The sequence below is a fragment of the Hyphopichia burtonii genome (genome assembly GCF_001661395.1).
Source record: "Hyphopichia burtonii NRRL Y-1933 unplaced genomic scaffold HYPBUscaffold_3, whole genome shotgun sequence".
NCBI classification, from domain to species: domain Eukaryota; kingdom Fungi; phylum Ascomycota; class Pichiomycetes; order Serinales; family Debaryomycetaceae; genus Hyphopichia; species Hyphopichia burtonii.
In genome coordinates this window covers 605534-629032 of record NW_017963730.1, presented here as the reverse complement: position 1 = coordinate 629032, position 23499 = coordinate 605534, and the positions used below count along the sequence as shown (strand labels likewise).

Sequence of the window (23499 nt, the reverse complement as noted above, 5' to 3'; positions counted from 1 at the left end):
TTCTATCACATCACTTAATTCAACATGGGTTTTCTTGACTAAACATAGTCTTTCCCACTCTAGGTATATATTAGTAAATAGTTATTAAATATATATTCTTATACGTAAAAAAAAAAATGTATAATAGATTCTTGTCATAGGGGTATATGAGGACCTGAACTTTCATGCCAAACTCGAAGAGCCAAAATTATAAGTAATTGCTGACAGGATTAAGAAATACATAAATTACAAGATTAGAGATCGTATTACATCACACATCAGCCTAATGCTTGATTCTCCCAGTATATCTGAGAAAAATTCTCGAAGTAAATGGGAAACCAAATCTGTTAGTGATTGGTTTTTACCTGAAAATACTCATGTACCTCTGCCTGCTAACCTTCAACTCTCGTTTACTAGCCACACTCATCATACTCAGAATTGAAGATTTCGTATCCCTTTTCGAATATGCTTGGGTTGAATTTTGGATTTCGCAAGTCTATAGTTATCATCGAAATCCATAGACTTGAGAATGAACTTGAATATGAATACAAATGAAAGCCCCCTTTTTAAAAATACCGCGACTAATGGAATGAAAGAACATAGCATGATAATCATTTTCAAACAGATAAGTTTTTTTAATCAGAATTCATGCGACCTGGATGGACATATATTTGTATTTGGAATTTCCATGTAAACGAAAGAATCTACATTGAGAGGAACCTCAAAGACACCAAAAGATATCTTTTCAAACGAGATCAAAGAAAAGAGCAAAGATACAAGAACTTTCAATTGAAAACATCGAAATGATCTTACATTTGAAAGCAATTTGGCAGATGAGATTAGGTAAGAAATGTACTTATAATACTTACATTCGGTCACATTGGAGTAAATCCTTTTGTAGATAATGAAGCAGAAACACCCTTTAGAAGCAATAGTTATTCAGAAAGCAAGCTTCATATTGAAAAAAGCATCAACTGGAGATTGTTTTCATTATTAAATATGTTTTGAAATGCTCTCCCGTGGATGCAAGAGTAATAAGAGAGCTCGTAAGGTGCTTTTCGATTTTCTTCATTTGGCCTACACTAAAGATAATTAGCTAATATTACAGATATGACCTGCAAATTGTTAAATGATCTTTTTTACATTGACTATTCCAATTTGTAGTTTTGAAGCACTTGAATGAATTGAGACGCAGGTCGATGCAATTCCATAGAATTGAAGAAACAAAAGATTCAAAAACAAAGTAAAAGTCGAATATATGATATACGTAAATATACGTAATCAGAATATGTCTCTTTATAACGTTTTGGAAAAAAATATGGCTGCAATTACATTATTATTCTAGGGACATGCGTTCTAAAACCTTTAAGGCTGAATCTTATTCTTCTAAGAGTTCTCTCAAATATTATTGCAGCTATGATTACTATCAAGATCCATAAAGAAGGTTTCTTTATTAACTGCGGAAGAATCATCTTAACATATTTCGGCTTTGAATCTACATAATTCACTATTATAGATGTTTGAAATGTACAATCTTACTCGCAAGAAAAGTCTTGCAACATATAAAATCGCAGGAATTCTCTAAGTATCCTTTGCCATTCGAAGATTGAGCTTAGCCTTGTTCAGACGTATTTGTATTTTTAAGTGCCCATTCACTTCGAAGATAAAGGTGGTAATGTCTATGCACTAGAATCAGGATCCGAATCATTTGATTTATAATGTACGGCAATTCGAATACCCAAATTAAGTACTCTATTAAGGATATGTTTGAGCCTAAGAGAAGCTCTTGTTCGATATGTTGTTTTCTGCTAAATTAGCATTGAATAATATCGTTATGGAGTAGCCAGGTAGGCCTACCATCTGACTACGGTGAATGTATTGTTAATTATGTTACTAGTCGTCATTCTGCTGATCCGTCAGGTTGCTCTCATTGCAATCTGACTACTAGTGTCCGTTATTCTCATTCTAAGACTTGCGTGAACGAGAAATTCCTATTTGCTTCGAACGTAATTCGAATACTTAAGAGATATATTGATTAATCATTTTATTTGCCAACTTTTCTGGTAACTTTTATACAGTTACGATCTCGGAGAAGCTTCTTTCATTTTTACCGAATAGTGAACGAAGTTGTCTTTTCGAATATTGATATAAAAATGATTAAAAAAATAAGCATCAAAGAAGCCTAATGTTTTTAGTCAATATAATGCTACTTCAATTAAAATCCAAATTAAAGGGTTTGAATATTGCATTCAAATCTACATTAGTACACATAGTTTTGCCACATATTTAGAAATCAAAATCCGACAGACTGGGTCGATTTTCGTTGTAGAACCAGAGGATTCTAGTTTTTATCAGTGTATCTCAATGACTCGTTTTTCTTTGACGTGCATCAAGGAGTATGGTCATAATCAGCATCGGCTTGACGTACCTTGTTTTTATGAATGCATTGATTCTTGAGATCACATATGACATTTAGTTTCTTAGAGTCATTCTTTTGGCGGTCATGATGTCTTTTCCTAATTTGTTTTGCTGTAGTTTGTAGTATGGTTTATGAACTTGAGTAGAATATTTTCTTTATTATTTCTGGGAGGGACGTTTATGTTTCTTTCTGTTGATAAATCGACTACAACTAAAAGAGGTAGATTCAGTGAAGATCCATTTCTGTTATCGCACTTTTTATATTCGATGACAAAAGTTGAAACGGATGTACGAAAGCCCACAATCAAAGTTGGAAAGTTGAACTAGGTTGTTTTTTAAAGCTTTTTTTTGTTTTCCTCGCTGAATTATTTTTTTGTTTTATTTATATATATTATTGCACAGTAAACTATTCTATTCTAGATATCATCTAGATATCACTCTCTGCTATATTTCGTTTTATCATGATAAGTATGTTTCATTAGCTTTAAGGACGAATACCGCAAATCTACAAGGTTGCGCATCTCTTTTTTGCATTAAACATTTACCAATTGGTTTTATTATATTTTTAAGAGACTTTTATATAGTGCGAAGTGTAGCTCAACATGAATCTTTAAGGAAATGGCAATAGATCGTTTATTTAAGGGATGATATTTTGGAATTGAATTTGTTTTTGCTTAGAGCCTAAAAAATCATATAACCTGATTATATCAAGAATTCTTATGATCCTTTGAAAATTAATGACACTTCTGTTAAATCGGAAAACTGCTCTTTTGTTTGTAGCAGAGAAAAAAAACCTAAAGCTAGGGTTTAGGACGATTTGGGATTCGAATTTATGTGATAAGACTGTAATTTACAACCTCATATTTTATTTTACTGTATTAGGGGCCATTTGAATGCTTAAGGTAAAGTTTACACTTACGAGCTACAGTCCGAACCATAAGTTTTTTTGAACACATGAACAGCCAGACTGAGCGAACTTTTTAATGCCCTTCCTACAACCATCTTTAATGTCAGACAGTTTGCAAAGGGAAGTGTACTCTTGTCTAACAGTCGATTTGTTGATAATATTTTGCATCGGGTGAAGATCGAAGTGTCAACTTGTTGTTGGCGAGCTAACCAAAAGGTGTGATGAGATTTGGGAGTCAAGGGTTCTGTTATGACGGGAAGTGAGGTTTGGTGGGTGGAGTGGGCATTCATGAAGGTATTGGCTGATTTTGGCCCTGGAGGACCACATTTTTTATATTTACCAACTGCTTGAATGCCATTGGTTCAATTCCAGCATTAAAAGTTTCACATTAAATCGGGAAATTTGCAGTCAAATCTTTTGAATTTTTTTTTTTATAATGAACCTTTCTATGAAAGATTTTTTTTGGGGTAATTTTTTCAATGATTTTTGAATCGAAAATTTTGCAGCCAGAGTGAAAGAAGAAGATCGATTGGACTTGACCTAGCTCTGGGAGGTCCAATATTCTGGGAATAACTTAGAAGAATAATCATTGCTTTCAAGAAAGTAGTTGTTATATGAGGGTCATTTTCAACTTCTTCACTTTTTATCACATTTTTTGCAAAATTGAACAAAAAATGGATCAGGGTCACTATTAGATTAGGTTTTAGTACTGTCTTGAAATATTTCATAAAACGCCATCAAGACTGTTTAATGCGTCTCATGGGCATGGTACAAGAGATACTCCTACGGATATTCTTCGAGTGCCTGGATTCGGAAAGATTACATAGTTATCAAAAGTCGTGAAAACTACCCATAAGTTAAGCTATATACCTATAAAAGAATACTTCGAAATAAAAGAAATTAAACTACTTTGGCTGAATGATATAATTCTGAATCAATTGGACCAATGTAAGCACGATCACCAAAACCTCCAACAAAATAAACCCCTGATACAACAAATTTTACCCAATGAGCTTTATGAGGAGTAATTGCGTTTGATGGTAACCACCATTTGGCATCAGGATGTCTTTTAACGAAACAGTGTTCCAAGTGGATGAGATCAAGAGGGTTCTCGAAAGTGACGTTTTGCAACGTACCCCGAAGGTTAACTCGAGGAGATCCAGCTGGAGACCAGCTTCTACCCCCAGGATAGTTCTCATCAACTTTTTCGCCACTAGGATGGTCACCAGCTCTTATAGTGAAAGTATATTCGGAACCATGCTTTATGTTTTGAAAAGTAGAGCCAATATCAATTACCAACCAATAAGGGTCCCCATCATTATCACAATCGGCGTAATATTCCATTGAAGAAACAGGAATTAAAGTCTCCGAGTCGCCCGAATCCTTGATCTTGGTAAATGTATTGACATTAACCAAAGATTCTCTATTGACTAAAGTTCTGGCAACGTCAGCTCCTTCTTCAACCGTGGGGAATTCATCATCAATAGGGCCTCCAATCTGTACGCGATCATCAAAAATATTATTTTTGATAAGGAGGCCGCTTAGAAAGTCAATTGGCGAAGCTAACAAAACTTTTAAGAAAAGACAGAGTATTACTATCGTTGGTGAATGTTTGACCATTCTTTCTATGATTGTCAGATTGTATAATGGAAAGTAGGGAAAAAGAACGAGTTATATACTTAATAATTTTTTATTGCGTACCGAAGATCGGTCTTCGAATAATTTTTTCCTATTTTTGTCCATCGACAACTAGTTTCTGGTTACCTTGAATGATAAACTGATTGTCTAGACAAGGACTAATTGGGAATTGAGGGAAGTGAAGAAATTGGGTGATTTTTTAATTACATAACTACAGATTTCAAGGATTAAATCTAATTAATGTAGATCTACTAAAAAGAAAGACATTTAGAATAAAGGTATGTACCTCAATCGAACTCAACACTCAAGTTATCTCCTTTGAACCACTTTAAGCCAAGACCACGTCCCCATGGTTCGTTAATGAATCTTTCAGGATTTTCAACTCCCAATTGATATAATTGATCTCTTTCTTCTCTTGTCAATGGTGGGAGTCGTATATTAGTTTTGATTCTTTCCAAATTGGATGTCCTAGGTAAGGATGGGACTCCCTGTAAGATAAGATAGGCATTTGCAACCTCATTGGGGCTGACATTATATTTTTCAGCCAATTGATTAACTAATGGAAGCTTGAGTACTGGGGCACCACCACTACCAACGGGTGAGAACCCAGCTACTCTTATACCCTTTTGATTGTTGAAGTCAATAATATCCTGTTGAGGCAAAAGAGGATGAACTTCAAGTTGATTGACCACCGGTTTATGCTTTTTAACAGCTGCTAACAATTTACGTAACTTCGGATTGGAATAATTTGAAATTCCAATTGCTTTGACCTTGCTCGTATTCTCTAAAAGGTCTTCAAGTTTATGATAACTTTCAATAAATTTATTTCCAGTTACTGGGTCATCATCATATACAAGGTTTCCAGCCTCATCTAAAGGTACAGCTGGCAGGCCATCAGGCCCACTTTTAAATGCAACGGGATAATGTTGTAATAATAAATCAACATAGTCGAGTTGTAATCTTTTCAAAGATTGATTAATTGATTCTTCAGGATTATTATATAAAGATGGCCAATATTTTGTAACAATATACAATTCTTCTCTCTTCACCACTCCTTCCTCAAACAATTCTTTTAGAGCTTCTCCAACATACTGCTCGGTACCATAATACCAAGCAGTATCAATTTGTCGATATCCAGCTTTAACAGCAGTGATAACTTGCTCTTTAACAGCAGGCTTATTATCAGGTGGAGATGTACCAACCCCTAAAGCAGGAATTTTTTGTCCATTACTTAAATTGAAGTAAATATCTGTTGCAAGAGGAATCGAACACATTGCTAAATGATGATTGAATGATTATTGTTTAATCAAAGTATAGAAAATAGTTGTAGTATTTATAATGATCGAGGGATCTTTTGCTTGCTTTGAGAAAAACAAGATCCCGCTTATTTTGAGACATACAACAAATAGGGAAACTGCTTTCAGTTAATGGAATTCAAGACACTGAGTGAAGCTATATGTTAGCAAATCTCTTTTCCGGTTGACGTTGATAAGACAAGCGTGTTTTTCAGTAAGGCAAGCTACCCTTTACCGAAGTCAAGAATGCAAAAACGGAGAAAAAAAAATGGCTGCAATTTTCAAGCAATTTACGATGAAGGTGTGAAAAACCTTCAACTACAAGACGTTTACAACAAAGTATGTTATTGTTAATTATTGATTTATATAATTAATCAAATTCTTTGGAGAGAGTATCACCATCCCACCATCTGAAGCCTAAACCGTAACCCCAAGGATCGTTTGTGTATCTTCTTGGATTTTCCTCCCCGAGTTTATAGAGACTGTCCAATTCATCCTTTGAAAGACGAGGCAATATGATGGCCTTTTTAATTCTATCGTGATTAAAGCTTCTTGGAATGGATACCCTGTTATTTAAAATATGATAAGCATTAGTAATATCATTAGGTTCAACGCCATATTTCGTAGCAAGTTCAACAACATAAGGGTCCTTCACAACAGGAGCACCAGTACCACCAACAGGACTATAAGCAGACACAATGATTTTATGTTGATCACAAAAATCAGTCAAATCTTTTTGAGGTAAATGAGGTGATAATTCGATTTGATTGACAGCAGGAACAAATTTCTTAACTTTTGGTAACAATTGCTTTAATTTTGGAATTGAGTAGTTAGAAATACCAACTGATTTCACTTTATTAGTGTTGAGCTTAATATCTTCAATGGCGTTATAAAAATCAATGAATTTTGTTCCAGTTACTGGATCATCATCATATTTAACATAATCGCCTTCCATTGGTTCAGCTGGAAGTCCATTTTCATCACCATGGGAACAAACAGGCCAATGCTGTAAAAGCAAATCAACGTATGAAATTCCCAAATCAGATAAAGATTTATCCAATGATTTTTCTGGACTGTGCCAGAAAGAATGCCAGACTTTGGTGGTAATGAAAAGATCTTCACGTTTATAACCTTCTGCAAACAAATGTTTCAAAGCTTCCCCGACATATTTTTCTGTACCGTAGTACCAAGCAGTATCAATATGACGATAACCTGCTTTGACAGCAGTAATAACTTGTGCAGTGACCCTTTGTGGAAGATCTGGAGGAAGAGTACCAATGGCTAAAGCCGGAATTCTGTGGCCATCGTTTAATGGGAGGTCAATTTCGGTAGCTAATTTTTGAGACATTTTGTATAGTATATTTCAGATAATGAAAAGTTCAAATCATCTGAGACCTCATAGAATCCATTCTTCTTATATACTGGTTCTACACTGAGCATTAGTGTGAACAGCAATTGTCCATGGCAATAGCAACGTCTTACGGAGTTGCGAGAAACAGCCCTTTTTTTTTAAAAAAAAAAAAAAAAAAATTACGAATTTTGCTTGCAGCAATTTTGCAATCGAATGTCTAGAAATCGTCATATATTCATTAATACACACGTAAATGTTGGCGGAGATGCGTTAACATTTGCTCATATTAATTCATTATTTATTTTATTCTAATATCAAGTTAGTAGAGTGTAAATTTTTGTAGATTAGATTTCGATGTCACCAACAACGTCTTTATCCATTTCTTCGTCATCATCTATTATAACGTCATCGTCGTAATCATCTACGTAAATATCGTCTTCCTCCTCAAAATGCACATCTGTATCATCATCTTCATTAAGATTAGAGCCATATTTTTCTCTCTCTTGTCTGCTGAAAGATGGGCCTCTATTTCGGTTGATCATTGAAAAATGCATTTTATTAATTGCGGTGAGGTAAAGAAATGATACTCTCTTTTTCTTTTTATTGTAGATAAACCAATAGTAGGACCATAAAGTTTGATATGGATAATTTAAATCTTCGAGAATGGATTGATCAGAGGGTTGGAATTCATAAACTTGGCAACCTTCAAACGTATTGCTATTTGAATGGACCGGTTGGGGTCTATGGTTATTACTGTTACGACGATGATGATGATGATGGCTATTATTTTCTTGATCCTTGTTTTTTGATTTGAAATCTGAATCATTAAACAAAGATTCTGATTTTACTTTATTTTTAGATTTGAAATCTGAATCATTAAGTAAAAGTTCAGGTTTTACTTTATTCGAAGAATTTAAAGTAAGTTCAGTTATTTTAGGAGACATTGAGGTATTTCTAGTAGCAGAAGCACTATTTTTTCTAGATGTCGATATACTATTTTGTCTTGAAGCTGATAAACTATTTTTTCTTGAACCATGTGCAGCCAAAATTGGAGATTTTGTTGGTACAAGGTCCATATAGACATTTATAGTATCCCAAATCCAATTTAACAAGTCTTCTTTTTTACCCAAAGATAACATTATATTATTAAAACGATGGATTAAATCCTCTGAAGAGTTAATTCGATGAAAATTTTCTTCAGTTGGTTGTAAATTTGAAAAATCATGATCAGGGTAAGTTGTGTTCAAAATTGCAATAAGATAAGCAAAAGTCTTCCTAGTAGAATTAGATTTCAATGGACCAAACGGTGATTCATCAACAGCAATAGAATTATCAAAAGAAGTTTCGGCACTATTGCTATCCGATAATTTTGAAGAGTCACTGTTCCCTTGTTCATTAATCAGATTTGTGCTAGCTCTTCTATTATTTATGGTTGAATATTGTTGCTGAGGACTTTGACGAGGACTTGGTTGTTGTAAAGGCTGTTGTGAAGGTTGTTGTTGTTGTTGTTGTTGCATATATTGATTAAGTTGTTGACGGAATTGAAGATGTCCACTTGGAGGAGAAGCACTACTCCCCATCGAATAGTGACGTTCACGTCCTAACGATTGGGATAACTGATTATCTTCAATAATCTGATTCAAGTGTTTATCAATAGTTTTAAATAATTTACGATCAGAAGCAATAGGTTTAGTGGTGAATAAATCACAACCTCCTTTTATAACAACATTATTATCAGTAGAATGGAAATTAAGTTCTTGGTTGACTAATTCAATGTCAACTTCATCTATAAACTATATTCATTGGGGTTAATATCAATCCTCGATACTCATCTTCATGGTCGCCCACCGACGTTGACTCGGCGCGTCCCCTACCTCGAAGAATGCGATTTTCTCGACCGGCCATAAATGCAAGAACATACCTTCATATTGAAATGATGATGATAAAATAACTTGTGAGGTTTCTAACCGACGGTGTTGTACGTGAAAGAAAAGCCAATACTCGATAGAAACCAAATTGGATGACTTTATTCTGTTTTCATTTTCAATTTCAACTTTGTTCACGCTCCCTCGTTTTTTTGTGATATGCTTTCCCGTTCATTCTCATTTTTTCATGTCTTCAAAAGTTAAAGGGGAATAGACATCTTCAGTTTGCACCCTGACACTACCCACGTTGATAAGGACTCCAACCTCCATCTACTTAGTGAAACCCGTGTTGGTCTAGCGATACTGGAATCTTGGAGTAATCACGTTGGTTGTGAAGGTTTTCGGTAAGGAATGGACTCAGCACGACTTTAATGTATCGTTCAACTTGCCAGCCATCGATCAAGTCTTCAATTGAAGAGACGGGATTATGGGAGCTGTCTAGTTGGGAGAAACTTCTCTTGTGGTCATTCTGTAAGGGGTCGGTGGTGGGTTCTTCTGGGTATACATCATTCGAAATTTCCAGTTTATCTTTGAGGATTGGTTTATAATTTTTCAGAAGTAGTAATTTGCATCCAATGTTTTTGGCCCAGGTATACCCTAGGGATGGGATTATACGTTTTGTTTCTCTATTTTGAACATGGTGTAGTTGGGACACAAGGGATTCTTGTTTATTGTAAGTATCGGATTGATTAGTTTTAGCCCTTTTATTAAAAGAATGCATTAATTCAGAGTATAAAGTGTCAACAGTAGTTTCTGAGGAAGAATTGCTGAAACTATGCTGAAATTTTGAAATTGTTTCATTATCCCAACCTGAAAATTGACCCAATTGATAGTTGAAATTGATTGGGTCATCATTGCCCAAATAATTTTGGATATTGGAATCTTCATTTGCCGGCTGATCACTTACCTGATTGGCTATTATAACAGCCACGTTATAAGTTTGAGCCAACTCAATCAAATGGCGTTGCAAAAGCATAAGGTATTTTCTTTTATTGATTCGAGTTTGATATAGAAGATCTGATTTGAAAAATTTCTGTAATTGTTGATGATTCTTCGTACTAATTTCTTTAAACACATCATCATCTTGCATTAACGCTTCTTGTTCTTCGATTCTGTCCAGTAAGTATTTTTCATTGGTGATTGAGTCTTCTCTTCTTAAATGGTGTCCAATACTATCGATGAAAATAGCGTTGAATGTACCCCTTGGATGTTGTGATAGTTTGACGGGTAGTTGGGTCATCAAGATGTGATCTTGACTTTCTAAATCATCACAGTAAACATAATCGATATTATCCATCAGAATGTCTCTAGGATGGTTTGCAATCATTTCGTTTAGCCTGCGGGTCTCTAAGATGGATTCAGTTGATATATAAATACTTCTTTTCCTTTCATTCAATTGAGCTTGAATGGCTAATTGAAATAATAATTGCGATTTACCACATCCGCTGGCGCCAAAGATTTCAGTGATATACCCCAATGGAATACCACCATTCAATTGGATATCTAGGTCACCAATCCCACTGGGTATCACCATATCATCCTTGATGTGTGTATCAATTGATGTAGGTTTATTCTGATCATTTATTAACTCTTTAACCACTTTAACATAATTATTGATTTCAATTAATGATCGACCAATTTTTTTGGAGATACTTATCAAGTTCGAATTAACCGATGCAATCAACAAGTCAGATATCGTGATTCCGTAACTATCAAAAGCTAAACTTAAGGTTGAAAACTTATTTTCAATATAGTTCAGATGAGTAGGAATTTGTTGATGTAAGTCCATGATTTTTTTAATGCGGTTTAACTAACATGGTCTTTATAGAAGGCTTTTTTTTTTTTTTCGAAAAGATGCTTATATTATTCTAGCTGATAAGTGACTAATCTTTAGATTCAGCACTCTACTAATAGTCAGAAGGAATTGATGATAATTTTAGCTTCATCACTGGTTACTAGGGAAAATTTTTAATGTGAATCACACACGCGTAGTGCAAAAAAGATTTGTGGAAATTTACTCATTGACAAAAAAACAAATACAAAACAAACACTACGAATTAGGGTTGCAATAGCTACATTCTTTCACTTTCAAAGTGTGTATTACTGATACTATAGACAATAAGTTTAATGAGCACCAGAGATAAAGAACCATTTGTCAACGGATTTATCAATTGGAGCAGCTGGGAGAGGAGCAGCTTGAGGAACACCGGCATCTTCAGTGAAGGTAGCAGAAGTAGATAAGGTGGTGTTAGTTAATTCAATACCTTTAGAGTCAGCAGAGGTACCTTTAATTAATCTGTTCCAAGCTTCATTGGTTTCAGCAATGATTTCGTTAGCGTATTTTTTATTTTTACATTCACCAGAGAAAGCGAATTGGTTTTCAGGTTTACCATCAGGGATTTTATAAATTCTGAACCATTCATTAGTGGCTCTTAATAAACCTGGTAAGTGAGTTTCGACATCTTCAATGTCATTTAATTTAGCAGCCAATGGATCATTAACGTCAATAACGATAATTTTCCAATCGGTTTCACCTTCATCTAATAAAGCCATAATACCCAAGACTTTAACTTGTTTGATTTGACCAACAGTGGCAACTTGTTCACCAATTTCACAAACATCCAAAGGATCATTATCACCTTTAGCTTTTGTTTCTGGATGAGTTTGATTTGGATCTTCCCAAGTTTGAGGGAAAGCACCGTAGTTATGAATATAACCATGGTGAGGGAAACAGTTACGGACAAATCTCAATTTACCTTTTTTAGTATCTTGAATGATTGGGTTTAATTTTTCTTCTTTAGAAATTTCTAATTTAGCGTTAGTCCATCTTGGAACTTCAACAATCATATTTAAGATAGTTTTTTCTTTATTAGCGTATAATGGGATATCGTGGAATGGAGAAACTGGTTTACCATCTTGTTCGATGAAAACTTTGTATTCCAAGCTGTTAGCAGCACCAATTTGACGAGTGGAGTAAGACATTTTGACTGTTGATAAAGAAAAGGAAGAAGAATGAAAAACTGGATAGAAAAATTGAAATTTGTTCAACGAGAGACGAATAGAAAATTGGAAAATTGGAAAAGTGTAACAAAAAAAAAAACGTAGCCCAAAAAAAAAAAAGAACAGCAGGAATCGGCCGTGCACGTGACCGTGCGTCATTTTTTCAAATACTCTAAAGATTTTGAAAAGATATAATGGCTGCAATTATGATTAATTACATTCATTTCTGATTTTTTCAATAGTAGTAGGCTTCTGGTGAGCTCCCGGTGAAGTTTTACTAGCTCTTTATGGAGATGGGTTTGCAGACTGGTGGATTTAACTAGGCCAATCATTCTTCTAAGATCCAAAGAGGTAATATTCAACCAACCGTCGGTGTATTCAAGTAGAAAGACGCCGGCCAAGATGATATTCTCAAGGTAAGCGGAATTGGAAAACATGTAGTTTTTAAAGATGGATAAACCATAAACGTCAGAATCAACAAAGGTAAGAATTGGGATGTTTAAATTAGCAGAAGATAACTCGATGAATTTTTTAGTTAACTTGTCGGGGAAACCTTTACCGGTGACCACCAAGAAATTAGAGGAGGGAGAGAATTCAGTCAAGTAGGTAGTAAAGGATTTAAACACTGCGTCTTTTTCAATGATTATGATGGCAATGGGTGGATGAGTGAAGGTGAGGATATGGTTTGATAAGATATGAGGAATAAGGATTGGGGCAGAGTTATAGGTTAGATCAAACCATTGATTATTTAGAGAGAATTTGCAATTCCCGTAGCACAAGCCTTTTTGGGAAGAATAAATTAGTAAATTCTCTTGTGTAGATATATTTAACGAAGTAGAAAACAAGTCAATGATACTATTAGAATACTCTTGATTTTGAAATAGGTTTACGTCTTGGTAGTGGAAATCTCTTTTGGTGGTGATTTTACCCGAGGGTAATTTACGGGCTAAATAAGAGATCAATTTGATAATGCTAGAAAACTTTCTTGATTCCTTAGTGCAAGCAGCCAAACAGTTTAGCAAAACCAATTTTTTTTGACGTTTTTTCGAAAAAATTGTCAAAATAAAGCATATTTCCTGGGAGGAGGTATCCTGGAAGGCCAATTTGACCTGGTTCCATAGATCTTGGATCTGCTCATTTGTAGAGGCGCTAGAGGTTAGTGGGTGATAGTAGATGGACAAGGGTAATAAGTACTAGATCGGAGACGCCGAGAGGTTGATTTGTCTTGAGGGGAGCTCTTGCAGTAGCGCCTTCAACCGGAGCTGGTGTTTCATAGATGTAGGTATAGATATAAGATGAATAACATATAAGATTTAAAGATAATAAGATTAAAAGTTAAAAGTTAAAAAAGTTGCAAATAGCCGCCAGAATAGCCACAAAAAAAAAGAGAAGAAAAAGGAAAACAAAAGACCCGGACACCACGTCACGTGCCGCCACCGCCAAGTAAGTGGTGTGCAGGAGCACCGCTAATTTTAGCAGACGACAAAAAAAGCTGATGCTGATAAAGCCCATCTAAGGAAATGATCAAATACAATTTGTAATACCATTTATTACTCCAACAATGTATATTCCATTAAAGAAAAGAGACTGGGGGTATGGGACCTGGTCCGGGTCAGGAGGCGCCAGATGGGCATTTTTCGCAATCTTCATTATCTTGATTGTATTAATCGTGGTTGGTACCATTCGGGTTAATAAAAAAAGAAGCCAGAGAGGAGCACAACCAATTTATGGAACCAGATGGATGACACCACCCTCTTATGTTCAATCCCAACACCAACAGTACCATGATCCGCAGGTGAATAACCAAACCTACGTGCCCACTTATACTGCCACGGCAAACGAATACGATATGGGATACTACGACAACAACGGCAACTTCCACGCTAACCCCAATGCAAAATCAGAGTACGCCAATAACCCAACCTTCCCCGATTCAGCCCACCACCGAGAACCTCAACCGCCAGCACAACAAGCAGGCCCCATCAGTCCCAGCATCCCGGTGGTTTCTGATGAACATACCGATCTATATAACGAATCAACCATTGACGACATTTACAGGCGCCCGAGCGCACCCCCAAACACCACCGGTACTTTCACCCGTCCAGAAGGACCTCCGCCCTTTGAAGGATCGAGCGGGACCCTGGGCACCAGCCTTAGCGAGTCCAAAACTCCTCCCAAGAAACAATGATTACATAGTTTTATAGATCAATTATACTCGATGAGAATGATGACTCGATATGTAAGATTACACATGCCCGTCCTTCCCCTTTGGGCACTTGTGTTAGGCTCAACGTGAAATTTTCAATAGCAACCAGCATTCATTTGCTCGGCCCGTACATCTGAAATTTTAGGTTTTTCGGTGCGCATGACTACAGCCGTTCGTCAACTTTGGCGTTAAACTGTTTATACTAATTAGATTAATGGTATAAAGGGCATTGAGGGTATTCGAGGTAATGGGAGTAGTAGATCCCTGGGCCACTGGGCTTATTGTTGTAGTTAAAGTAGATGGAGAGAAGATGAAATATGTCAAGGGCTTAACTTGCTTGTTTTGAATTTACATCATCATTTTTGTGCGAAAACAAACAAACAAACAGTTATTGTTTTTTAGCCTCATTCAATTTCATCTCTTGAAATTTTTACCAATTGGTATATTAACCGTTTAATATCCTTTATTTTGTTCAATTGACTTTGTTTTAGCCTTTTCATCTTATTACAATTTAATATGGCTGGATCAAGTAAAGGATCATCAGGGTCAAGTAAGTCAGGTAAAGGGTCAGTATCCCAACTTTTGGCTTCTGCCATTCCAAATTTTGTTATTGCTGCAGTTTTCTTCCTTCTTTTCATTGCTTTGAGAAAATCTCAAAGACGGGTTTATGAACCTAGAGCAGAAGTTAAGTATTTGCCCAGAGACTTGAGACCAGACTCTTCTCCAAAAGGGTTGTTTGGCTGGCTCACCCATATTTTACGTAAACCAGAAGGTTTTATCATTCAACATGCTGGTCCCGATGGTTATTTTTTCACTCGTTTCCTTTTTGAATTTGCTTTTATTTCGTTACTTGGTTGTATAATTTTATGGCCAATTTTGTTCCCTCTTTCTGCTACCAATTCCAATCACAACGTTGAATTGGATATCTTGGCTTTTGGGAATATCAAGAATAAATACCGATATTTTGCTCATGTTTTCCTTTCTTGGATTTACTTTGGCTGCTTTATCTTTTTGATTTATCGTGAATTGGTTTACTACGTTACTTTCAGACATGCTTTACAATCCACCCCCTTGTATGACTCTTTATTATCCTCTAGAGTCTTGTTATTAACCGAAGTTCCTTCTCACTTGTTGAGTGAAACCGAAATTAGAAATTACTTCCCAACCTCCACTAATCTCTGGTATGCTCGTGATTACGAAGAATTACAAGAATTGGTTAAGGAAAGAAGTAAGTTGTCCGGTAAATACGAAGGCGCCTTGAATAAAACTATTACCAAAGCCGTCAACTTGAGAAATAAGGCTTCCAAGAAGAATAAACCTCTTCCTGAACCCGCTGATGATATTAATCAATACTTGAAGGACGGTAAAAAGAGACCTACTCATAAATTGAAATTCTTGATTGGTCAAAAAGTTGATACTTTGGATTATTGTCCGGAAAAATTGGGTGAATTAAATAAAGATATCAAAAAACGTCAATTGGAACATAACTCCAATACTCAAATTCCTTCGGTCTTTATTGAATTCCCAACTCAATTGGAATTGCAAAAAGCTTATCAAGCTATTCCTTACAATGACGAATTCAAAAAATGTGGTAGATACTCTGGTTTGGCTCCTGCTGATGTTATTTGGCCCAATTTGGCTTTAACCCCAAATAAAAGAAGAGTTAAAAAAGCTATCGCCTCCACCGTTTTAACCTTGATGATTATCTTTTGGTCTATCCCAGTTGCAGTGGTTGGTGCCATTTCTAATATCGATAACTTGATTTCTCAAGCTCCTTGGTTGAGCTTTATTAATAATTTACCTTCGGTTCTTTTGGGTCTTATTAAAGGTTTACTCCCAGTTGTTGCCTTGGCCATTTTAATGTCTTTGATTCCTCCCTTTATTAAAAAAATGGGTAAAGTTGCCGGTTGTATCACTGTTCAAGAAGTTGAAAGATATTGTCAATCTTGGTTCTTTGCTTTCCAAGTTGTTCAATCCTTCCTTGTCATGGCCCTTTGTTCTTCGGCTATGGGTGCTGTTCCTAGCATCGTCGAAGATCCAAGTACCGTTCTTCCCTTATTGGCCCAAAAATTACCAACCTCTGGTAATTTCTACTTGGCCTACCTCTGTTTCTTTGGTTTAACCACCGCTGCTGCCTTATTATTCCAATTGGTTGCTTTGATTTTGGCTCAATTCTTGGGTAAAATCTTGGATGGTACTCCTAGAGCTAAATGGAACCGTTATACTACCTTGGGTCAACCTTTCTTTTCTGTCTTGTATCCAAATATGCAACTTATTTGTGTTATTGCTTTAGCTTATGCTTTCTTGGTTCCTTTGATTTTAGGGTTTTCCACCATTACCTTCCTTTTCCTTTTCGCTGCCTTCTTATACACTTTGGTTTATGTCATGCGTCCTAACCTTACCGATGCTCGTGGTAGAAATTACGCTTCTGCTTTATTCCAATTATTTGTTGGTTTATACTTGTCAGAAATTGTTCTTGTTGCCATGTTTGTTTTCACCAAAAATTGGGCTTGTGTTGCTTTAGAAGCTGTGGTTATTGTCGCTACCGCTATTTGCCATATCTATTTCAAGAGAATTTTCTTACCAGTTATTGACGCTGTTCCAATTTCTGCTCTTAAATACTCTGCTGGTGATCACACTTTCCAATATCCAATGCACGATCAAGGTCTTAAAGAAATTAAATCTGAAGGTGAAAATTACTGGCATGGTGGTAACCAATTAGGTTTAACTGGTACTCAACATGATCAGGTCTTACCAGAAATTAAACGTGGTCCTTCTGATGATGCTCATAATGCTAATACCGTTATTGGTTCTGATGAATCCGCTAAACAAGATGCTGCTACCAATCCATCTTCTTCTACTGGTCAACTCATTAATAAATCTGACAGGGCTAACGTTGATGATGAAAAATCACCAGTTGCTGAACAACCTCATACTAGATCTAATGGTTCTAGTAAGAATCCAGCTTCTATCTTGACTAGATTCTTCAGCCCAAGAACTGATTCATTCGACCGTGTTAGAGGATTGATGCCTGATGCTTACTTTAATTATATTGAATATAACCCAGAATTTTTAAGAACTGCTTATGAAGATCCTGCTGTCAATGATGAAGAACCTCATATTTGGATCGCAAGAGATGAAATGGGTTTGTCTGAAATTGAAAAGAATAAAGCTTTGGAACATGGTGTTGATGTTTCTGATGAAGCTGCCGTCTATAATGAAAAGGGTTCTCTTGAATACACTGGTCCTCCACCTTCTTATGAAGAAGCTTTGAGAACCTAAGTGGTTTTTCAAAAAAATCTTAGAATTTTTTTTTTCAATTTCAATTACTGCTTTTAACATTTCTTAATCGTCTTTTTTGTTCAAACTATTGAATAAGTGCTTAATTTTTGCTTATGTTCTTTCTTGTTTTGTATTCATAGCTTTTATTGTTTTTTACTGTTTTACTTTTTTACTCTAGTGTCTTCATTCTCTCATCTTGGATAATTGTGTAGAATTTTCTAATAAAATCGATTTTTAAAAATCATTCAGTAGTAAATAAAGGAAGGAAAAGGCGTATTATTAAAAAGAATTGAATTTAAAAATTATAATTATTATATATGAAAGGAATAAAAAAAAGATAAAACGATTGCACTAATGTATATACAAAAAGAATACTATTAAGACATTATTTAATTACCATTTGAACCATTGTTACCGCCTCTAGCGCCAGCACCACCAAATTGACTAGCCAAATTTTGTAACATTGGGTTATTCAACAATTCAGAGAGATCTGGACCACCACCTTGGCCACCTTGCTCACCACCTTGCTCACCTTGTTCACCGCCTGCATTACCACCCAAACCCATACTTTGAGCCATTTGACGAATAGATGGGTTGTTCATTAAACCTTGTAAGGCACCAGGGTTTTGCATCATTTGTTGAGCAGCTTGCATGATTTGAGGATTATTCATCAACTCGGAAAAGTTTGGCATTCCACCAGCACCACCACCGAACATACTAGAGAAATCTGGCATACCCGCGGCACCAGCACCAGCACCAGCGCCGGCACCACGAGCAGATTGTTCATTTGAATTTTCAGAGTTAGAAGTTGATGCAACATCATTTTGAGGAATAGAGCTTTCCAATTCTTCTTCAACTCTACGTTTAGCAGTTTCGTAACCTCTCTTCATAGCATCGGATTTACCATCTCCTTCAACGTCTAAACCTTTCTTGTAAGCATCCATAGCACCTTTGGCATCACCTAAAGCATATCTAGCTAAACCTAATCTAGAATATGCTTTGGAAAAGGAAGGATCTAAAGTAATGGCTTTTTCAGCATCTTCAACAGCTTTTTCATGTTGAGCAGAAGAAGAGTGGGCAGCAGCTCTGTTAGATAAATAAACAACATTAGTGCTATCTAATTCAATAGCCTCAGTATATTTGGCAATAGCTTCAGGAAATTGTTTTGCTGCCATGGCTCTATTACCTTCAACTTTCAATTGATCGGCCTTGGCCTTCGTTTCAGCATCGATTTCTTTAGGAGCAGCAGCAGGAGCAGCACTAAAACCGCTTGAGCTCGACTCTAATGAACCTTTGACCAAATCACTCAATGATTTACCTTTAAACTTGGACTCTAAAACCTTGGAATCATCATCCTTATTGACTTCAAAAGCATCTGCTATACAATCAATGGCAACATCAATTGAATCAGCGAAATCTTCGGCAATTTGCTTTTCAGCAACTGCAGTTCTCAAGAAATTAATAATAGATAAAGAAATATCCTTATTTGAAACACTCATCTTATCTAATAGCACCTTAATCAAGTAGGTTTCTGTTCTCTATTGATTTACTCGTGGCTACTTTAAATCACTGCTAATTTCCTCGCCTTTTTCTTTCGCGACCAAACAAAAAACCCAAACTTCTGGAAGATTCTTTGGAAATTGCACTACAGTTCAAAATGTACGGGTGTAATAGCTTAATATCTTTAACTATGATAAGACTTTACAGTCTTTGATAATTTACATAATTCATAATGACGATTTTTCAAGATAACCAAGGTATCCTTGGTGAATCTTTTTATTCCCAAAGTTAAGAAGTCGGATCTGAACTTCACAAATTGGGAAATTTCAGCGGCAAGGGATTCGTGTTCGATTTTGAAGTCAATATTTAATTTCATAATCTTTTTGATCTCGTCTGATTTTAACATAAGAAGTTTTTTATATCTTGATTTCTTATTTTCAATCATGTTTCCGAATGTAAGAATGGAAGAAAAGACATTGGAAAATTCGTCATCGTCATCTTCCTCGGAGTCGGAGGGAGATATTGGATTCATGTCCAATGTTCCACTACTACGACGAGAAGCGGTGCTAGTAACTGTAGGAGATGCATTATCGTTTGATGGCGAGGTATTCTGTTCGTGTGCTTCATGGACTTTTTGAACCTTCTTCTCGTATTTCAAAAGCTCATTATTCAATCCTCTTATATTCTCATATATGTCCTTCCAATACTTGATCTTTTCTATTACACTTTTCACATTCTTCATTAGTTCTGTAACCGATATTTCTAACCACATAGTATATGCAACCAAGGTGTTATAGCCAGAATCTTCAGTTCTATACTCATTCTGTAAATCAAGCCTATGAGAAGAGAATAATCTCGGTGGAAAAATCACCGATGCCATCATTTGACTTAGCATTTTATCCACAACGATTCTATAGTCAGATGCCTTAATTCCATGAACAGAAAACAACTTGTTCAATCTTGAAATGAGAGTTTGGAAAACCTTCAAATCCTCTAAGGAAAAATTCAAAAATACTTCAATTTCAGTAATGTTGGCCCGAGTTAGTTTTACCTCTCCAAATTTCGAGCGATTCATCTCATTCTTCTTATTTATGTTTTGCATAGTTTCAAAAGTCAGACATTCCTTTTTAGCAAGTAAATTATCGGAAAAATTGTTCCAAGACTGAGATTTACAACAATTCATATTGATAAAAAGCATGTTAAGATGATCGATTGTCCTGTTGATTTTAAATTTAGAGAAAAAAGGAATCACAGCCTTATCCTGAGGGAAATTCAGCCAAAACCATTCATTATCAAACGAGGACATTGGATTCTCGTACTTGAAAATTTGTGTCTTCTTCCTTAAAGTTGATAAAGATTGCACCAGTGCAATGTCCTTTGGACTCCTAATACTTTCATATATGAAAAAAATAATCCAGTCTTTCAGAGCAGGATCATATTTAGCATTCGTGGCGGCTATTCTACCACTGGTCCCATTTTTATAGTAATTTATGAAAAAATATTCTTGAATAAGTTCTTCAATCTTTCTGAATGTTCCGTTGGTCGATAAGCTTTTACTTGACAGAAATCCCAAATGATCGAAAACATTATAGTGATTGATGGAGTCTTCGAATTTGAAAATCAACCTATCATCATTTAATAGATTATTCAAGTTTTCTAAACGATTGTATTTGACATAAAAGACTAAAGGTGTCAACTGTTTAATATTAGGTTCATTAACATTAATCAAATTTCTTGATTCACTCAATAATTTCGTATTGGGTAAATCTCTCAGGATTACATGTAGTAAGGTACTTCCACCTTTATCCTTATGAATATCAAAGTCTATTAATTCACTTGATTTATTCTTTGAATAGACACAATCAAATGCTTTTTCAATTAATGAAGAATACTCGGAATGATCATAGCATCGACATGCGCTAAATAATGGAGTATGTCCATTTAAATCTTTCCATTCCCAATCTATAAGATGTCCAATTCTATCTATCAATTTGTAGTCGTGGAAAAGGTAATGGCCAGCAGTTCTACCATAGCTATCAGTAATGTTGAAATAAATATATTGCTCCTCATAAGATGTGTTCTCTATGATCAAATCTACTAATTCAGAGACAATGTCATGACGTTCTTCCACAAGTGAAACAATAAGTAATGTTTGTTCCGTTGTTGTATTTTTATCGAATAGTATGTCATCTATCGAGAACCAGCTCGTATTGAAATTCATCAATAAATCGAAAGCCTCAATATTTCCCGTCTTAACAGCAAGCATGAGACAGCTTTCCCCATCAATGTTTCTGCTTTTCAAAAAATGGTTATTGGGCAAGTCTGAGTTTTCATATTGGTCATTAACTTTCTTAAGAATCTCTAATAATTTGTCATTATCACCCTTTTGTATCAAAGCCCAAAACTCAAAATTACTTTGTGAAGCACCCATTAGATCATTCCAAGTCAGGTCAGCATCAGACAAATGAAATATAACGGCATCTATATTACTTAAAATATAGTTAAAATAGCCTTCATTTTCAAAATTTATGGAATTGAAGTTTTTAATGTAATAGAGATGGGCTTCCAAGTATGGCACTTTTGAATGGACAACAACCATAATTAACAATCCGATCAAGGTGTCTGCATCAATTAACAAATCTTCACTCAGATTAAGCTTTTCTTCTTTGTTGAACCTTTGATCGCTTTTTGTGAGGTAATTGACAGAGTTTATTATTATCTTCGCTTTAGTATTCAGATTTACTATGGCTGCATCAGAAAGCTTAGAAAATTCTCCGATAGCAGAACATACTCTTTTGTAAAGTTCATTGATTTGCCATGGCTTTTCAATAGGTAGATCCAACTGATTCAAAGACAAGCATGACAAGTCTTTGTATTTGTCGGTCGTAAGAGTATAAATAGCCTCTTTATCGTGCACAAGTTTATCATCATTAGGATAGTTAAATTGAAAAACCAATTGTGACCATAATTTGTCGTACAAGTTAAGTTCAACGTATTCGTGAACTATGCGATTTAAATCCAATCCAGGATATATGCTTAAGATGTGATTTATCAAATTATAAGTTTGTTCACCTTCGACAGAATCAGCTTTAACACTATCCAGAACAATTTTGAAAGCTTCATCGAGCATATTTTGAAATTCAATTTTAATTGACCCCAACTTTTTCCTAGTGTGCGTTCTTAATATACGGAATTGATGATTATTGTGATGGAATAATCGGTAAAACTTATCTGAAACTGCCTTCGATAGTAAGGGAAAGTTTCTTAGTAGCTCCTCGAAAGTCACAGATGAAGTATTTTGAGTGTTCGTATTGTGAGAAGGATTACTTTTGATAGGCGGAAGTTCTTTATTTAAGGAATAAATGAATCTTGATAAAGGTCTGAAGCTACCGAAAAGAGTATCTTCAACATATACAAGCATGAACTGACTACCTTTTGGAAAATAGTCACAGAAAGAAGGGAAATAATTGATATTCAATACTCTGAGCTTGAGGCTTTTTTTGAAACCCTTACCAGTGAATATCATTCCATTTTTCACCAAAATTTGTTTACCGTTGATAGTACTATAAATAATCAGATTCAGTCTGGTGATAGGAGCAATGGTAGAGGAATAGTTCGTGCTGGTTTTGATTATATGTGACCTGATAAAGTCTTCATTATGGTAACACTGTTCGTGTAACAGTATCTTTGTAGATGAATGCTCCGATTGTGGATCTAAATATTCATGAAGCACATTGGCAGGAGGAACCAAAATAGTGTAGTCGTTGTGATTATCTGCTAACTCTTGTATAGTCTGTTTGAATGGGGGTTTTCCATGCTGTGGATTATTGAAGATAGCGTTCAAAAACGGGTTCAATAGCAACGGCAAATGTGTTGTAGGTTTGGGCTGCGTTGACATCCTCAAAACATGGTCTTTGCAAATTCCTCAATAAGAAAGATCTTCAATGATTTCAATAGACCAATTGATGTATCAGGTGGGATGTTAAATTGTGATCTTA

The 23499-nt window shown here is 35.4% G+C and overlaps 11 protein-coding genes across 11 annotated transcripts; 1 reads left to right on the top strand and 10 right to left on the bottom strand.

Annotated features, from left to right (window-relative positions):
- Positions 1–3212: 3212 nt before the first annotated feature.
- On the bottom strand, positions 3213–3715 carry HYPBUDRAFT_152536 (uncharacterized protein). Its single transcript, XM_020221071.1, has one exon. It carries the CDS (start codon positions 3592–3594, stop codon positions 3313–3315), a length of 282 nt encoding a protein of 93 aa, XP_020076782.1. The 5' UTR covers positions 3595–3715; the 3' UTR covers positions 3213–3312.
- Positions 3716–4134: 419 nt separating this feature from the next.
- On the bottom strand, positions 4135–4944 carry HYPBUDRAFT_152535 (CREG family protein). The gene has a single exon (XM_020221070.1). It carries the CDS (start codon positions 4922–4924, stop codon positions 4205–4207), a length of 720 nt encoding a protein of 239 aa, XP_020076781.1. The 5' UTR covers positions 4925–4944; the 3' UTR covers positions 4135–4204.
- Positions 4945–5138: 194 nt separating this feature from the next.
- HYPBUDRAFT_152534 (D-arabinose dehydrogenase) lies at positions 5139–6218 on the bottom strand (the record flags this gene model as incomplete). The annotated part of the gene is made up of 1 exon (XM_020221069.1): positions 5139–6218. A coding segment is annotated over one exon (989 nt), but the record flags the coding sequence as incomplete, so codon positions are not given.
- Positions 6219–6569: 351 nt separating this feature from the next.
- HYPBUDRAFT_152533 (Aldo/keto reductase) lies at positions 6570–7734 on the bottom strand. Its single transcript, XM_020221068.1, has one exon. The coding sequence runs from the start codon at positions 7583–7585 to the stop codon at positions 6608–6610; it is 978 nt and encodes a 325-aa protein (XP_020076779.1). The 5' UTR covers positions 7586–7734; the 3' UTR covers positions 6570–6607.
- Positions 7735–7869: 135 nt separating this feature from the next.
- Positions 7870–9515, bottom strand: MAF1 (RNA polymerase III-inhibiting protein; the record flags this gene model as incomplete). Its single annotated transcript, XM_020222202.1, has 4 exons — positions 7870–7896; positions 8014–8405; positions 8622–9381; positions 9510–9515. 4 exons carry the CDS (start codon positions 9513–9515, stop codon positions 7870–7872), a joined length of 1185 nt encoding a protein of 394 aa, XP_020076778.1.
- Positions 9516–9787: 272 nt separating this feature from the next.
- On the bottom strand, positions 9788–11302 carry RAD57 (putative DNA-dependent ATPase; the record flags this gene model as incomplete). The annotated part of the gene is made up of 1 exon (XM_020222201.1): positions 9788–11302. The coding sequence occupies one exon, from the start codon at positions 11300–11302 to the stop codon at positions 9788–9790; it is 1515 nt and encodes a 504-aa protein (XP_020076777.1).
- Positions 11303–11637: 335 nt separating this feature from the next.
- Positions 11638–12495, bottom strand: IPP1 (inorganic diphosphatase; the record flags this gene model as incomplete). The annotated part of the gene is made up of 1 exon (XM_020220094.1): positions 11638–12495. One exon carries the CDS (start codon positions 12493–12495, stop codon positions 11638–11640), a length of 858 nt encoding a protein of 285 aa, XP_020076776.1.
- Positions 12496–12668: 173 nt separating this feature from the next.
- Positions 12669–14196, bottom strand: SPO11 (Spo11p; the record flags this gene model as incomplete). Its single annotated transcript, XM_020222200.1, has 2 exons — positions 12669–13505; positions 14116–14196. The coding sequence occupies 2 exons, from the start codon at positions 14194–14196 to the stop codon at positions 12669–12671; spliced, it is 918 nt and encodes a 305-aa protein (XP_020076775.1).
- Positions 14197–15235: 1039 nt separating this feature from the next.
- PHM7 (Phm7p) lies at positions 15236–18001 on the top strand (the record flags this gene model as incomplete). Its single annotated transcript, XM_020218526.1, has 1 exon — positions 15236–18001. One exon carries the CDS (start codon positions 15236–15238, stop codon positions 17999–18001), a length of 2766 nt encoding a protein of 921 aa, XP_020076774.1.
- Positions 18002–18390: 389 nt separating this feature from the next.
- On the bottom strand, positions 18391–19500 carry SGT2 (Sgt2p; the record flags this gene model as incomplete). Its single annotated transcript, XM_020218521.1, has 2 exons — positions 18391–18512; positions 18558–19500. The coding sequence occupies 2 exons, from the start codon at positions 19498–19500 to the stop codon at positions 18391–18393; spliced, it is 1065 nt and encodes a 354-aa protein (XP_020076773.1).
- A 185-nt stretch (positions 19501–19685) lies between these two features.
- HYPBUDRAFT_108010 (uncharacterized protein) lies at positions 19686–23399 on the bottom strand (the record flags this gene model as incomplete). Its single annotated transcript, XM_020218607.1, has 1 exon — positions 19686–23399. One exon carries the CDS (start codon positions 23397–23399, stop codon positions 19686–19688), a length of 3714 nt encoding a protein of 1237 aa, XP_020076772.1.
- Between the last annotated feature and the right edge of the window lie 100 nt (positions 23400–23499).